This window comes from Marmota flaviventris, chromosome 9 (genome assembly GCF_047511675.1).
Source record: "Marmota flaviventris isolate mMarFla1 chromosome 9, mMarFla1.hap1, whole genome shotgun sequence".
Classification (NCBI taxonomy): Eukaryota; Metazoa; Chordata; class Mammalia; order Rodentia; family Sciuridae; genus Marmota; species Marmota flaviventris.
In genome coordinates this window covers 53,590,470-53,606,001 of record NC_092506.1, presented here as the reverse complement: position 1 = coordinate 53,606,001, position 15,532 = coordinate 53,590,470, and the positions used below count along the sequence as shown (strand labels likewise).

General features: G+C 40.1%; 1 protein-coding gene and 1 long non-coding RNA gene across 3 annotated transcripts in view; one reads left to right on the top strand and one right to left on the bottom strand.

Moving 5' to 3' along the window:
• Tmem41b (transmembrane protein 41B) overlaps positions 1 to 2,963 on the bottom strand; it is a 28,099-nt gene extending 25,136 nt beyond the window's left edge. Inside the window, exons 1-2 of one of the 2 annotated variants that reach the window (XM_027942405.2) lie at positions 2,888 to 2,963; positions 2,641 to 2,766 (exon numbers count right to left, since the gene is read on the bottom strand). In XM_027942405.2, coding sequence (XP_027798206.1) covers positions 2,641 to 2,761 — 121 coding nt within the window. In that variant the 5' untranslated portion in view covers positions 2,762 to 2,766; positions 2,888 to 2,963. Of the gene's footprint in view, positions 1 to 2,640 lie in introns of both variants that reach the window. The other variant, XM_027942404.3, reaches the window with a different exon arrangement.
• A 135-nt stretch (positions 2,964 to 3,098) lies between these two features.
• Positions 3,099 to 11,939, top strand: LOC114098189 (uncharacterized). The gene is made up of 3 exons (XR_003583697.2): positions 3,099 to 3,208; positions 9,483 to 9,655; positions 11,560 to 11,939. It is a non-coding gene; the product is annotated as an uncharacterized lncRNA (long non-coding RNA).
• The last annotated feature ends 3,593 nt before the right edge of the window (positions 11,940 to 15,532 follow it).

Sequence of the window (15,532 nt, the reverse complement as noted above, 5' to 3'; positions counted from 1 at the left end):
AAGAGAGTGACATACTCCAGTCCAGACACTCTGAGACGGATAAGTTTAGAGCCTAACTGGTTCTCCCTATTGTGTGTTCCTCACCATGAAAGAATCATACTTTCAGTATTATTTCCTTGATCAAGTTTTTAAAGTAGTCCACAGTCTATTAGGCTCAGACCTTAGAGACCCGACTCACAGCAAGAAATCCATTAAATGCACCAAATATTGCAGGTAGAAGGTAAAATATTTCAAAACTACACATGACAACCCTTTGTCAAAGTTATGTAGATGTGTCATGTAATAAAATATAAATTCATTCACCGCATCATGGAATTATAGAAATATTTTATTACTGTGTATTTCTTTTTTATTTTTATTTTTTTATAGCTGTAGATAGACAGCACGCCTTTATTTTATTTATTTATTTGTTTTTTGCAGTGCTGGGGATTAAACGCAGGGCCTTAAGCATGTGAGGCAAGCCCTCTATCAACTGAGCTATATCCTCAGTCCCTATTTTATTTATTTATTTATTTAAAGTTTTAGGTGGACACAATATCTTTATTTTTTATTTATTTTCTTTTTTTTGTGGTGCTGAGGATCGAACCCAGTGCCTCATGCATTCTAGGCAGGCACTATACCAATGGGCCACAACCCCAGCCCGTTTTTATTTATTTTTATGCAGTGATAAGGATCAAACCCAGGCAAGCGCTCTGCCACCAAGCTATAGGCCCAGCCCTACTATGTCTTTCTTAAGCAAGAGTTACAAAAATTGGAGGTTGGGGTTGTGGCTCGGTGGTAGAGCGCTTGCCTAGTACATGTGAGGCACTGGGTTCAATCCTCAGCACCACATAAAACAAATAAACAAAATAAAGGCATTGTGTCAATCTACAAATAAAAAAAATTTGAAAAAAATTTATCTCTTCTTCAAAACCTTTCCTTCTCTTGAAGGCCTAGTTACCAACTGCAATTACTAAAATGCTGTCTTCAAATCCTGGAAAATCGGTTGCTAAGTAGCTACTAATGCATCAGCAAGTAAACCAAACCCCATACATGAGGTCCCCAAAATCTTTTACCTATAGACAGAACTCTAATGGTAATTAGAGAAAGAAAAGGAAAAAGGAAAAGAAAAAAACTGGGACTCATCAATAAAACAGGTTGGATCAAAAAAAAACGTCCTTGCCTAGTGTAATCTCACACCATTTAGAATAGGACCTTTATCTCCTACTATAACCCAACAGAAACCATTCATTAGTGACAATTTTATCTCTTCACTGACACACGTATAAAGGATTCACACAGACCTTTAAGTCTACTGTTTCCCAAGCCCAACATCCCCTTTCCTTCTCCCTACTTATCTAACCCCTATTCTCCACAGAGGCAGGTTTTCACATCTCTTCTTCCCGTCTTCTGAGATTTACATTCTGCAGGTCATTCCATAGCATCATAAAAAGAGTAAGTGTGCCGAATGTATTGTTCTAATAATAAGATAAATCATTTTAAAGGCACCTTGGGAGTTTCAAGGTTTTATATTCTGAATAGCTTCAGGTTAAAAAAAAAAAATACTGATCACCATCTCAAGCCAAATGAAAATCTTTCTTATGGTTACTCTCAGCAGTACTCTTCAAAACACAGTTCCTTTAATTTAGAGCAAAATTACACTTTAATAACATTTCTAAGTTTTTAAAATTTATATAGTTATTAGACTCCATGTCTAAAGTTGGAAAAAATACCCAAAGCTTACTGACTGTTGAAAACACTTAAAAGTTATTTTAAATTCATTAACATTTTCCATTGTACACTCTTGAAAAAAAACTCCTTAGCCATCCTACTGGTGGAACATACCAGTGTGAGGGAGCTACTGACAATTTAAAAGGTCATATGTTAGAAACACTTTAACTTAAAAGAGCTTAATCATTTCAATTGCTGAAAAGCAATGCACAACTTCATAACAAGATGGAATCAACTTAGTTTCTAGGTACTTTCTCCTTACAATAATATTTAAAGCCTAAGAAATTATAGGATGGTGTATTGGGAAAATAGCTTTGGAATGAGTGACCTTAACTTAACATTTACTTAGACCCCACTTTATATAAGCCAAGCATTATGTGAATTATTTCGTTTAATTCATGCATCAACCGATTAAACAGATACGTTATTCCCATTTCACAATTCAGACTGAGCTTTTTAAAGTTAACAAGTCCAAGGTGCCAAGTAAATAACAGAATAGGGACTCAAATCCAGGTGTTCCTGCACGAGGAAGTGGCACCTAGAAGATCAAGACCTTGCTACTAATCTGGTTGTGTGACTCTGTACGTACAAAGTCACGTACCCACCTTGGGCCTCAGTATCTTCATCTGTAAAAACAACGCAACCATTGCTAAAGTCCCTTCCAGATCTGGCTAGCATCGTTATCAACCTTGCAATCGTCAATAAGCCGGTGTTATTCCTTCTTTCAACTGAATTCAATAGACTCATCTACTAAGCGTTTGGCCTTGAGCTGAGCAGGGAGCCCAAGCCCAAGTACCCCATTCTCTTTTTCTCGTCCCTAGACGTCAGCAGACTCCCTCTTACTCTTAAAACCCCTTTCTCCTCCGGAACCCCTCCCGAAACACAGGTCTCTAGGCCAGTCCCTCAACTCCAGATGCCGGGTCCACTCACCTTTTACATAGTCTCTGCCCCCCGGCGCCGCAGGGCCCCGCGTCCCCGCGTTCCCGTCCCCCACTGGGGTCGTCTGGAGTGCTCCAGTCTGCGACCGTTCGGAAACTCTGCCTTTCGCCATGGCTGCTGCAATGGGAAGTGAAGACAACTGGGTGGTGCCGCGCCCCCTTAACAACAAATCCCCGCGCAGGCTCCGTACAACATAGAGGCGCCTCGGCCAGAGCCACTTCCGGCGCGACCTCCTCACCTGAGACAACCCCAGCCCCGCGAACACAACTACGCTCCACAGAGACCTAAGGCGACTTCACGGGCTAGGCCCCGCCCCGCCCCGCCCCGCCCCCGAGCCTCGCGCGCTCGCGCTGGCCCAGTAACCACGAGACAAGTCAGAGGCCCGTCCCGCCCCATCCAGTGCCCCGCCCCACCTCGTGCCTGCGGGAAGCATGCGCAGTAGCGTTGCCGAGTCACCCGGCTGCGGCTCACGTACTGACATCTAAGACGTAGCTTTAATTATCCGGAAGTGCGATCCCAAGGACTTCAAACTCATTGTCGTGGCCTTCCGGAAGTACCTGTGAGTGATTACTTGGTGTTCTGTGGGTGAATTTTCAGTCAGTTCTCTTGTAAACCAGTTTTTACAAGTTGCTATTGAATTTGGAGGGGTTATAGAATGTTTGGCCTGAAGACGGTGGAAACCATGAAACTGAGCCAAATCTACCCAAATTTTAAGAAACTAAGATTCAGGAAGAAATACAACCTATGAGGGTCACCGGGTGGCTAAATGCCTTTAGAATTCAGGTTTTCTTTTTCACAAGCAAATGCCTTGTCAACTCCCTGTCATTCCTCACTGGTAAACCCTGGTCAACTCATTACACTTAAGCTTTTCTTTTTACTGAGCCCACACAGGGCTTTTTGACAGATATGACTGGTCACACTTTACAGAGCAATTATTCAGGTCACTCGTTGGTGAGTGTATTAGAATTCCCTCTTTAAAATTTTTTTTTTCTTTAGATTTGTTTTGGTTGCTGGGCAACCTAATTGAAAGCCTTGTGCCTGCAGAGCACGTGCTCTACCTACCATTGTCCAATATCTTGGCACCTTAAAAAAGTTTAACTGATATATAAAAACATAAAAATTGTACATACTAATGGAAAATTCCCTCTTGAAAGCAATTTAGCAGCGTATATGACATATTCTGATTATTCAGTATTATATTTCTACGAAACTATCCCGTACACAAGTTGTTCGTAATTACATTTTTTTTAGTATAATGGTGAAAAAGTAGAAACACTGAAAATTCAATCCTAAAGAAAAAAAAACAACAATGGTTAAGTAAATTGTGGGAGACCCATTCAGTGGAAATGTATTGCTGTTTTCAGCGTTGGGGATTTGAATCTAGGGCCTTATGCATGCTAAGAACATGTTCTATCGCAGAGCTATACCCCAGCCCAAAATGGAACTGTTTTACATGCATATCTTTTGCATTCTTCTGTTAAGGCCCTCAGTGACCACTATAAGAGTTGTCTCCCTGTTTTATTTTGTTCATAATCTTTATTATTGTCTCCTGCTACATCTAAAATGTAAACTGTATTCAGGCCCCTGAATGATGGATGGGTCATACCCTTATGACCCCAAGAAAGAGTGCCAACACTTAAGTGAGCATTCAATAAATTTGTTGAATTTTTTTTTTTTTTTTGCAATGGTGAGATTTGAACCTAGAACCTCCCATATGCTATGCTTCCACTGAGGTACATCCCCATCTCTTGAATAAATTTTTGACCATAGAAAATCATGTCTGTGAAAATCTAATAATGTAGATGATGCCAATACAAAAACATTTCAAGAGATAACTAAAAAAACAGAACAGTGCTGGGAATGGTGATCCTAGTGACACAGGAGGCTGAGGCAGGAAGATCAAAAGTTTGAGGCCAGCCTCAGCAACTTAGCCAGGTCCTAAGCAACTAAATGAGACCCTGTCCCAAAATATAAAATGAAAAGGGCTGGGGATGTGACTCAGTGGTTGAGTCCCCCTGGGTTCAATTTTAAAAAAGATTATATAAGTTACATAAGTTAATAAACATGTAATTTACTGTAAAATGGATCCTCCTGAGCAAGACACAAACTGTTTTTAAAAATTTGGTATATTTTGCTATTTAAAAATTTTTAAAATGCCAGGCATGGTAGTGCATGCCTATAATCCCAGTTACCCAGGAGGCTGAGATAGGAGGATTGCAAGTGCAAGGCCCTCCTGGGCAATTTATGCCCTGCCTCAACAGAAAAAGACAAAAGACTGGGGATATAACTCATGGAAGGGTGTCCCTGAGTTCAATCCCTAGTGAACACACACACACACACACACACACACACAGAAGGAATACCAGGAGGAGGACAAGAAGGAAGAAGAAGGTCGTGTTTTGGCTCAGTTTTAGAGGTTTCAGTCCATAGTCAACTAACCCTGTTGCTTTGGGGAACAGTGGGATTGCATGGCAGAGAAAGCAGTTTGCCTCATAGAGGACATGAAGCAAAGAGACAAACAGCCAGTGACCCAATATCCCTGTAAAGAGCACACCCCCAATGACCTAACTTCCTTTCACTAAGTCCTGACTCCTAAAGGTTTTACCACCTCCCAACGGGGCAATGGTAGGGGTGGGGAGACCAAACCATCAACATGTGGGCAGGGAAATTTTTAAAAAAATATATATATATATATTTTTTTTATTTGTAGATGGACACAATACCTTTATTTTATTATTTTTTAAATGTGGTACTGAAGTTTGAACCCAGTTCCTCACACAAGCTAGGCAAGTGCTCTACCACTGAGCTACAACTCCAGCCCTGAGGAACTTTTAAAATCCAAACTATAGAAGTATTAAAGCTTTAAATTTAACACATAAATCTATGAACCAGGCATGGTGGTGCATGCCTATAATCCCAGCAGTTGGGGATGTTGAGGCAGGAGGATCGCAAGTACAAAGCCAGACTCAGCAAAAGCCAAGATGCTAAGCAACTCAGTGAGACCTTGTCTCTAAATAAAATATAAAATATGGCTGGGGATGTGGTTCAGTGGTCAAGTGCCCCTGAGTTTAATCCCTGGTAATGGAAAACAAACAAACAAACCTATGAAAATACTATAAGATAAAATAGAAAAATATGGGTTTTTTTATCTTGACATAAAAAGATCTTCTTTAGTATAACCTGTAGGGTAGTCTCTTAATTTACTGTATATATAATACAGAACATAGCACTTTAACACACACCTAAAAAAATCTACTCCAGAAATAGAGTTTGCTGAATTGTTTGAAAAGAGAAACATTTGATAATTTCCTTTAGGCATTTCTGTTCTTCCTGCTTGCCAATTCCTCTCTTGTTCTCTTCCTCATATATATATATATATATATATATATATATATATATTTTTTTTTTTTTTTTTTATTTTTTTTTTTTTGTACCAGGGATTGGACTCAGGGGCATTCGACCACTGAGCCACATCCCCAGCCCTATTTTGTATTTTATTAGAGACAGGATCTCACTGAGTTGCTCAGCGCCTCGCTGAATTGCTGAGGCTGGCTTTGAACTCGCAATCTTCCTTCTTCTGCCTCCTGAGCTGCTGGGATTTCAGGCGTGAGCCACTGTGCCTGGCCTTTTATTATTAATAAAATTAATATTAAGAAAAAAAAATAGTCCTTTATTTTATTTAACTGTAGGTCAATAAAATACCTTTATTTTACCCATCTATATGTGGTGCTGAGGGTTAAACCCAGTGCCTCACATGTGCCATCATGGCAGAAAGGGTGTGGAATAGGAAAGCTGCTCAGCTCATAGCAGCCAGGAAGCAGAGTGTATAAGAGGAAGAGGTTGAGGATAAGAAATACCCTTCTAGTACATGTCCCCTAGTGACCTACTTCCTCCAACCATAGCAGGTCACAGTTTCTAGCATCTCCAGTAGTAGATATTCAGGATTACTCCACTGCAGAGATCATGAGAGCCCTCATGATCCAATCACTTATTAAAGGCCTCTAAACATTGCTGCACTGGGAACCCTCAACACTTGACACTTTGGGAGACAATATAGATCCAAATCATAACACATAGCAAAATATCTAATAAAAGTTGATGCACAAGCTCCTGGGTTTAATCCCCAGCAATGTACATAATGATTAATAATAATAAGAAGAAGAAGGAGGAGGAATACGAAGTAGTAGTAGTTGAAAAACATTCTTGAGAATCTAAAATTAGTGTTAGTGGTTAGAGATGTAACTCAATGGGTAAAATACTTGCCTAGTATATGCAAGGCCCTGAGTTTGATTCCTAACACTAGAAATGAATAAACAAAGTTAATATTAGAATAAAGAAATCATTTGTTAACATATGCTATATAGAAAGAAAAATTAAGCCAATTGTGGTGACACACACTTGTAATCTCAGTGGCTTATAAGGTTAAGGCAGGAGGATTACAAGTTCGAAGTCAACCTAGCAACTTAGCAAGACCCTGTCTCAAAATAAGAAGGGCTGGGGATGTAGCTCAACGGTAGAGTGCCCCTGGGTTTGATCCCCAGTACTGTGAACGAACATAATAAGCCAATATGAGGTTTTTGACTTCTGGCCATGACAAAGCAATGTTCTCTCACTGCAGACAATTAAAAACCTGGTCAAAATATCTGAAACAGCTGTCTTCAGATAATGAATTAAAATATCCAGTCAAGGAATGATCCTTGAGAGAAGAGAAACAAGGTTAGTCTGACGCTCACCCTCACTTTCTGTCTGGGGGCACTTTCTGGAGCAGAACACAAAGAAGAATTGACCAAAGGGAACACAGTGCTATTACTGAAACAAGAAAAAAAGAGATTATAGACCACGGCAACAAATATGGCTGAAATTCACAGTGCAGAATCCTAAAGAAGAAACATCTTTAAAAAGCGAGGTGGTAGGGATGGGTCTTCTTGGATAGTTGGTTAAAAATATTCACAATCCAGGTAAAATTACATGAAGTAGAGCAGTAAATGAATGCAGAGAATAACAAGCCCAGTACTGGAAAGCTGTGAGCTGAATGAAGATTCCAGAGCTGGCATTATGAGTAGAAGACATTCAAACTCTAATCAGCCAGAGTGTCCCCTAAGAGCTCCCATGTTAATGCAGGGATATTCAGAGGTGATTAGATTATGAGAGATGTGACCTAATCAGTTCATCCTAGTATGACTAAACTAACTGGATGGTATCTATAGGCAAATGGGGCATGGCTAGAGGAGGAGAGTAACTGGAGTGATGCCCCAGAAAGGTTTATCTTCCCTGTGGCCCCTGCTTCCTGACCACCATGAAAAATTGGAGCATGACTACTCCTCCACACCCTTCCACCCTGATGTCCTTCCTCGTTTTGGGCCCAAAGCAATGGAGTTGGCCAACATGGACTGAACCTCTGAAACTATGAGCCAAAATATACTTTTCCTTCCTTAAGTTGTTCTTTTCAATTATTTTGGTCACAGTGACAGATATCTAACACATTGGCTCACAAGGAAAGCAGTTTGCTCCACCATATGGTCCTGTGGATGTGAAGCCTTTGCCAGAAGCCCAAAGTAAGGGGGCCACTAGATCTTGATTGGAACCTCCAGAACTGTGAGCTTAAATAAACCCTTCATTTTATAAATGAATTATTTCAGTTATTTCATTATAGCAATGGGAAGCTACCATTAACTTACCATTATTAACTACCAGGATTTTCAGTACTCAGCATGTAGTCATATTTGTGGCTGATTTTTTTTTTTTTTTTTTTTTTTTTTTTTAAAGAGAAAGTGGGAAGGGCATGTTCTTTTTTTTAGTATTTATTTTTTAGCTTTAGGTGGACACAATATCTTTCTTTTATTTGTATGTGGTGCTGAGGATCGAACCCAGTGCCTCACGCATGCCAGGCGAGCGCGCTACCACTTGAGCCACATCCCCAGCCCCTGATTTATTATTATTTTCCAATAACACAAACCAAAATCAGCAAAGGGAAAGACACAAAGTTCAGAGGAAACCAGGCTTGATCTTCCAAGAATTCTAGTGAAATCATATAGGACATGCTTCATTCCTCTTGCAAAAAGTTGCAACTACATGTCTACTGGGAAGCTCATTAAACTTCATACCCAAGTTTTTTTAATATTTATTTTTTAGTTATAGGTGGATACAATATTTTATTTTTATGTGGTGTTGAGGATCAAACCCAGTACTTCTCCCATACTAGACAAGTACTCTACCTCTGAGCCAGAATCAGCCCCATACCCAAGTTTTTTATCGGGAGCTGATCATATAGGCCCTCTCAGGTAGCATGTACTAAAATTCCAGACTTCCACAAGGAAAGCAGTTCTTTAGTATAAGCCATATTTTTTATACACAATTTGGTCACAATGAGCCACTCTTACCAGTATGGGGATGGTTGGAACACCTGAAATCCAAAATCCAAGTTCGTAGATGCCAGCCAAGGTACTTTGAAAGCAGATCTTTCTTTATTGTTTTAGTTGTAGATGGATACAGTAACTTTATTATTTATTTTTATGCAGTGCTGATGATCAAACCCAAACCCAGTGCCTCACACATGCTAGGGGAGCACTCTACCACTGCACAACCCCAGCCCTGAAAGTAGATCTTTCTTTTTTTTTTTTTTTTAATTTTTTAATATTTTATTTTTTAGTTTTTGGCGAACACAGCATCTTTGTTTTTGTATGTGGTGCTGAGGATTGAACCCGGGCCACACGCATGCCAGGCGAGCGCGCTACCGCTTGAGCCACATCCCCAGCTCGAAAGTAGATCTTTCTGTGGATAACAGGCCCAGGCCTGCCACATTAATTCTTTTTTTTTTTTTTTTTGTACACTAGCTGACAAGAGGAAGTCCAGCTCAAAGCAGATTTCTAAACAAACCAAGAAAAGATGAGAAGAGTGTCCACACGGAGCAATGATGGCACTAACCTGGTACAAGAAAACAGAAAAAAACTAGATGAAAAATACATCTACATAGGGCAACCTGTGCGTGGTGTTCAAGTGGGAAAAGGTATCTGTGCAGGAGAGAAAAGATGAAGCAATAAGGGATTGGTTACAAACTTGCAGGTGGATTAAAAAATAAGTAACAATATTAAGAGTAATGGGAACCTGGAATTTTCTTACCATTAAAGAATTAGAAACTTAAAAGGGAGAAAAGTAAAATGAAACCTATGATGTTGGACTGAAATTGGAGGGACAGCCAGGCATGGTGGCACACATTTATAATCTCAGCAACTAAGGAGGCTGAGGCAGGAGGAGGGCAAGTTTGAGGCCAGTGTTGGCACCTTAGCGAGAACCTATCTCAAAGTAAAAGTGAAAATGGGCTGGGGGTGTAACTCAGTGGTACAGCACCTCTGGGTTCAATCTGCAGTACCATTAAAAACAACAACAACATAGAATGTAAGAGCCTGGAGTTTAGTTCAAGCTCTATCCAATAAATCTCTGATCCCAAGGATAAAGCGTTTAATTATTCAGGTTTTTTTGTTTGTTTGTTTTGGTGGTGGGGCATTGTACTGGGGATTGAACTCAGGGTCTTGTGCACGTGAGGCACTTACTCTAACAATTGAGATCTAGCAGCATCCCCACTATTCAGGTTCTTATTACTTTATTTTTGTTGAACATAAGATTTTTTGGTGGGGAAGTATAGCAGGGATTAAACCCAGACGTGCTTTAACACTGAGCTACATTCCCAGCCCCATTTATTTATTTAGTGGTACTAGGGATTGAACCCAGGGACTTGTGCATGTGAGGCAAGCGCTCTACCAACTGAGCTATAGCCCAGCCCCATTATTTTTTATTTTGAGACAGGATCTTTCTTGGTTGTTTAGGGCCTCACTAAATTGCTAAGGCTGGCTTCAAACTTGCGATCCTCCTGTCCAGCCTGTGGAATCCTTGGGATTACAGGCATGTGCCACCACACTCAGCTGAACATAAGATTTTTATATGAGGCATATGCAAGACAAACCTAGATTGAACAAAGTTCCTTGTACACTGAAAGCAAAAGAAATTAAGAATATGATTTTGGATGGGTGAATGGATGGATGAATATAAGTGTGAGTGAATATGTAGACAGCCCTAGGGATAGTGAGATTTAAGAGCAATGATCATACTTAATGTCAAAGTCTTGGTTTCTAAATAATAATCTCTACTGAAAAGAAAGGACTTGCAGAAAAGGCTGATTACAGGACTGGTATATGAGGAAATTCAAGATAAAACTGGAACATTTTGTACAAGAAACAGGGAAGTGCTCAAAGACAAAACAAAAGGACTCCAGAGCCAGATGGAAGAGGCTTCAGTGGCCAAATAGGGTACAATTTGGGCTGTAAAAATCATTAACAGACTCTAATTGATTGAGTAAAATATGAAATCATGAATTTGAATTAACTCAAGATAGGTCAAAGGCCTAAATGTCAGACCTAAAAATATGAAATTCTTAGGAGATAACTGTAAGGATGGCCTTATGGCTGAGCCTAAGCAACTCCACTTTAAGAACTCCAGTTTGAAACCTGAAGTCTCATCAGGCTCATCAGGTATGGCCCTCAGGCACAAACAAGTCACTTCCCCTACCCTGGTTAACTCAGAGTGAAGCCTGTGGCAGGCTGTCTTCACCTGATAAAAGGGAAAGGTGCCTGATAAAAGAGAAAGTTGAAAAGATCAGGGTGGGGACCACCAGACCAGATGTTTTAACCCCAGGGTAAATGATGTCACTGAGAAATCCATTGGTAGCTAATAAGGATTGAAAGAGGGGTCAAAAGCCCCAAAATTTAATATAAATAATAGAGCAAATGAACAGACTTTCAACCAGCCGACACTGATCCACACAAGCCTGAGAGTCTGATGAGGACCTAGACTGACATCCCAACCATTCTCATCTGCTTGAACCTGTGTTGTTCTCATCACTCTCTAACTCTACAGCCACATATTGACTCTGGTGAGAGCCACAACTTCTCCCTAGGACCACCTCCTCAGCCTGCCATCAGCTCCACCCCAGGAGAAGGCTGCCTTGGTTCTGGACCTGGTCACAGTGTTCTGAATGAGTGTGCATCTGCTGGACTTAAAGCCTAAGGCTTGAGACTTTTGATCTGACACTTGAACTTAGCATGCAGAGGGAATGTCTGTCATTAGCCTGTCATGGTTAAATGTGTGTGTAGTGCTTAGAATTAATCTAGAATTGTTTGCTGTGAATTGTCTATTGCAGTGCCTAGCATTAAGGATTGTTGTTTTCTTGATTAAGAGCCTATAGAGTGAAATTGTATTGAGTGATTTGATGAATAAAGCATTGAAAAGGGCAAAAACATGTGGACATTCTTTATTTCTTCCCCTCAACTGCATAATTCACACCTTTTGCCCATAGTGACAATAACATAGGGGAAAATCTTTATAAAATTGGTTTAGGGGGACTGGGACTCTGGCTCAGTGGTAGAGCACTCTCCTAGCATGTGTGAGGCACTGTGTTTGAGCCTCAGCACCACATAAAAGATAAATAAATAAAGGTACTGTCCATCTACAACTAAAAAATAAAGATTTTAAAAATATTTTCAGTTACAGATGGACACAATACATTTGTTTTATTTGTTTGTTTTTTATGTGGTGCTGAGGATTGAACCAGTGCCTCACATGTGCTAGGCAAGTGCTATACCACTGAGCCACAACCCCAGCTCCAAGATATTTTTTTTAAAAATTGGATTTAGCAATGATTTCTTGGATGTAACAACATAAGCTCAGGCGATAAGGCCCCCTCCCCCCGAAAAAAAAAGAAAAAGAAAACAAAAAAATTGGACTTCTTCAAAATTAAACTTTTGAACTTCAAATGACACTGTCAAGAGAATGAAAAGACAATTTACAGAATGAGAGAAAATACTTGCAAACCATTTGATAAGAAAATACAGAATAAATTTTAAAAAACTCATAATTCAACAATGAAAAGAAACATACCCCGATTTTACAAGAGGAAAAGGATTTGGATAGTTATTCAAGAAAAAAGCACAAATGAAATTAAGCACATGACAAATTCTCAACATCATTGTCATAAGGGAAATATAAATCAAAACCAAATGAGTGATCTAGAGCACTTGCAGAACATGAACAAGGCCCTAGCTTTCCTCTCCAGCATAACATTGCAAAAGAAAAGAAAGAAAGAAAAGCAAAAAAGAAAAGAAAAATTTAAGGGGGCTGGGGATATGGCTTAATAGTAAAGTGCTTGTCTAGCATGTGTGAGGCCCTGCCTGAGTTCAATCCCCAGAACCCGCCCCCCCAAAATAAAAAAAGCTCTCTCTGATTTCCAACATGTGAGGACTCAGCAAGAAAGTGGCCATCTGCAAATCTAAAAGAGGGCCTTTGTGGGAGACCAACCTCTGAATGTGACTGAGTTAACTCCCCTGCTAGGCCATGTGGCACCTGTGCTGCTAGACTGCCTGGCTCTTTTAGGGTTCCAGTGACTGTCTTCGTTCCAGGGAGGCCATGTATTGCTACAGCCCCATGGGTGGAGCTATGCTCATCTGTTCTTTTGTAATATAACCCCTTCCCCTGTTTAGGATAGAATGTTCCATGGAAGTGCCTTGAGTGTGTCCCCCTTTCTTACTGTGCCCTTGGGTGTGGCCTACCTAGATGTTAGTCAACCTGCTGACAGTGGACATCATGAAGATAGATTCAGCCCCCTGAAACCTGACCCCTTGCCTCATTTGAATAGCTTCTCCTCAATAAAAGGGGTCAGCGTGTACTCTCTCTCTTTTCCTGCAGACCCTTAAGGTCAGAGGAGCCATCACAGCGACCCCAAAGAAAAAGGTATTTGTGTCTCTTGTGTGGTTATTTCGTGCAGCCCAATTGGCCCAGTTTACCTGGAGTGACCCCTGAGCCTTTTAGTCGTGAGAACAGAAACCCGGCAGGCCCTCACCAGAACCCTCTTATGCCAGCACCCTGATCTCAGCCTCCAGAACTGCCATGACGAGTCCTAGGATTCTACTCCATGTCACCTCCCAAGACTGCTCGCTGCCCCTCCTGTTTCCTCTTAATGCCCAAGGCTCTTGCCTGGAGGACCACAGTGGCATCCCCCTGCCTCAAGTTATCTTTCCCATGCAACATGAACTGCTATCAGATTCTTGAAATGTAACATATTTTGGGCTTCAACCTTGAAATAAAGAACTTCCATCTCTTGTATAAGTTATCCCACCCCAGGTATTTTAGACCTCCAACTTCAAATTTCTAGTCTTTCTTGTAGGCACGTGACCCAGAGGCCAGGCCTATGGTGATGCTGTAGAAGGTCCATTTTCATGGCCGTGGTGGCAACAGAGCTCCCCAACACATCAGCAGTAGCCAGGTTGAGACTGGTGTAATGTTGGTGCGCAGCAGAGTGAGCTGCTGGCATTTGGCATTCAACCACTGCTCTGTAGCATTTCAGGGGGCTGCACTTGGAAGCTTAATTTCAAGTCTGGGTTTCTCCAGTTCTTCCAGTTTGTGAGTAACATATCCTTGACTAAACAAATCCCTTTTCTGCTTACAAAACAACAAATGAGAGGGCTGGGGTTGTAGCTGAGTAATAGAGCATTTGCCTGGCACATGTGAGGCACTGTATTCCCCTCAGCACCACATAAAAATAAATAAATAAATAAAGTTTTTTAAAAATTAGATGTCATTTCATACCCTCTGGGATAGTTGAAATTGAAAAAATGGACAAAACATATTCTGGCAAAGAGACAGTGAAATTGTAAACTCACATTTGCTGGTAAGATTTTTTTGTTTTAATTACTGGGGATTGAACCCAATGGCACTTGACCTCTGCTGTTTATTAATTAATTAAATTAATTTTTGAGACAAGGTCTCAAGAGAGTCTCACTAAGTTGCTAAGGCTGGCTTTGAACTTGTGATCCTCCTGCCTCAGCCTCCCGAGTCACTGGGATTACAGGCTTGCATCAACATACCTGGCTGCTGGTGGTGTAGCTGCTTTTAAAATGGTGTATCTGCTTTTAAAAACTGTGGTAGTTCCTCAAGAGATTAACCCTAGGATTACCATACGGCCTAGTAGTTCGATTTCCATGCATAAACCCAAGAGAAATAAAAACATATTTCTAATACAAATATTTGCACACTGATCATCAGCATTATTCATAATAGCAAAAAAGTGAAAATGACCAAGTTGTCCGTGAACTGATGAATGGATAAAAAATGTGGTATGTTTACATAATGGAATATTATTCAGCCATAAACATGAATAAATATCGATTGATGCTACAATAAGGATGAACCTCAAAAACAGCATACTAAGTGAAGGAAGTTAGAATCAAAAGTTGACAAATTACAATTCCATCAAGATGAGTTGTCTAGAATAAGAAATCTACAAGAATGTTAGTTACCCATTGCCAGAGGTTGAATGATGGGGTGAATGGAAAATGATTAATGGTTACAGAGATTCATTTGGGGGGTGATGAAAATAATCTTGAATTGGATAGTGGTGATGGTAGCACAATTTTGTTAATATATTGAAAAGCCAACTGAATTATTTTACATTTAAATATTGTGAATGTTTTAAATCTCAATAAAAATAAAAGATGCATTCCTTAAAAAACAAAAGTACTAAAACTAACAAAGGATAAAGATTCTAAGTAAACCTGTGTCTATTGAAGAAATTGTATTTTATTTTAAAATGCCTTTCCATAAAAAAGTTGCATGACCCAAATGGCTTCACTGGTGAATTCTCTGATTTTATTTACAGGGTTATAATTTGGTCTTAAAGGATATGCTTAGTATGTTAGAGGCCATGGTTTCAATTCCTACCACCAAATATATATGTGTATTTGTGTGTATTTTTTTTTAATATTTATTTTTTAGTTTTCGGAGGACACAGCATCTTTGTTTGTTTGTGGTGCTGAGGATCAAACCCAGGCTGCACGCA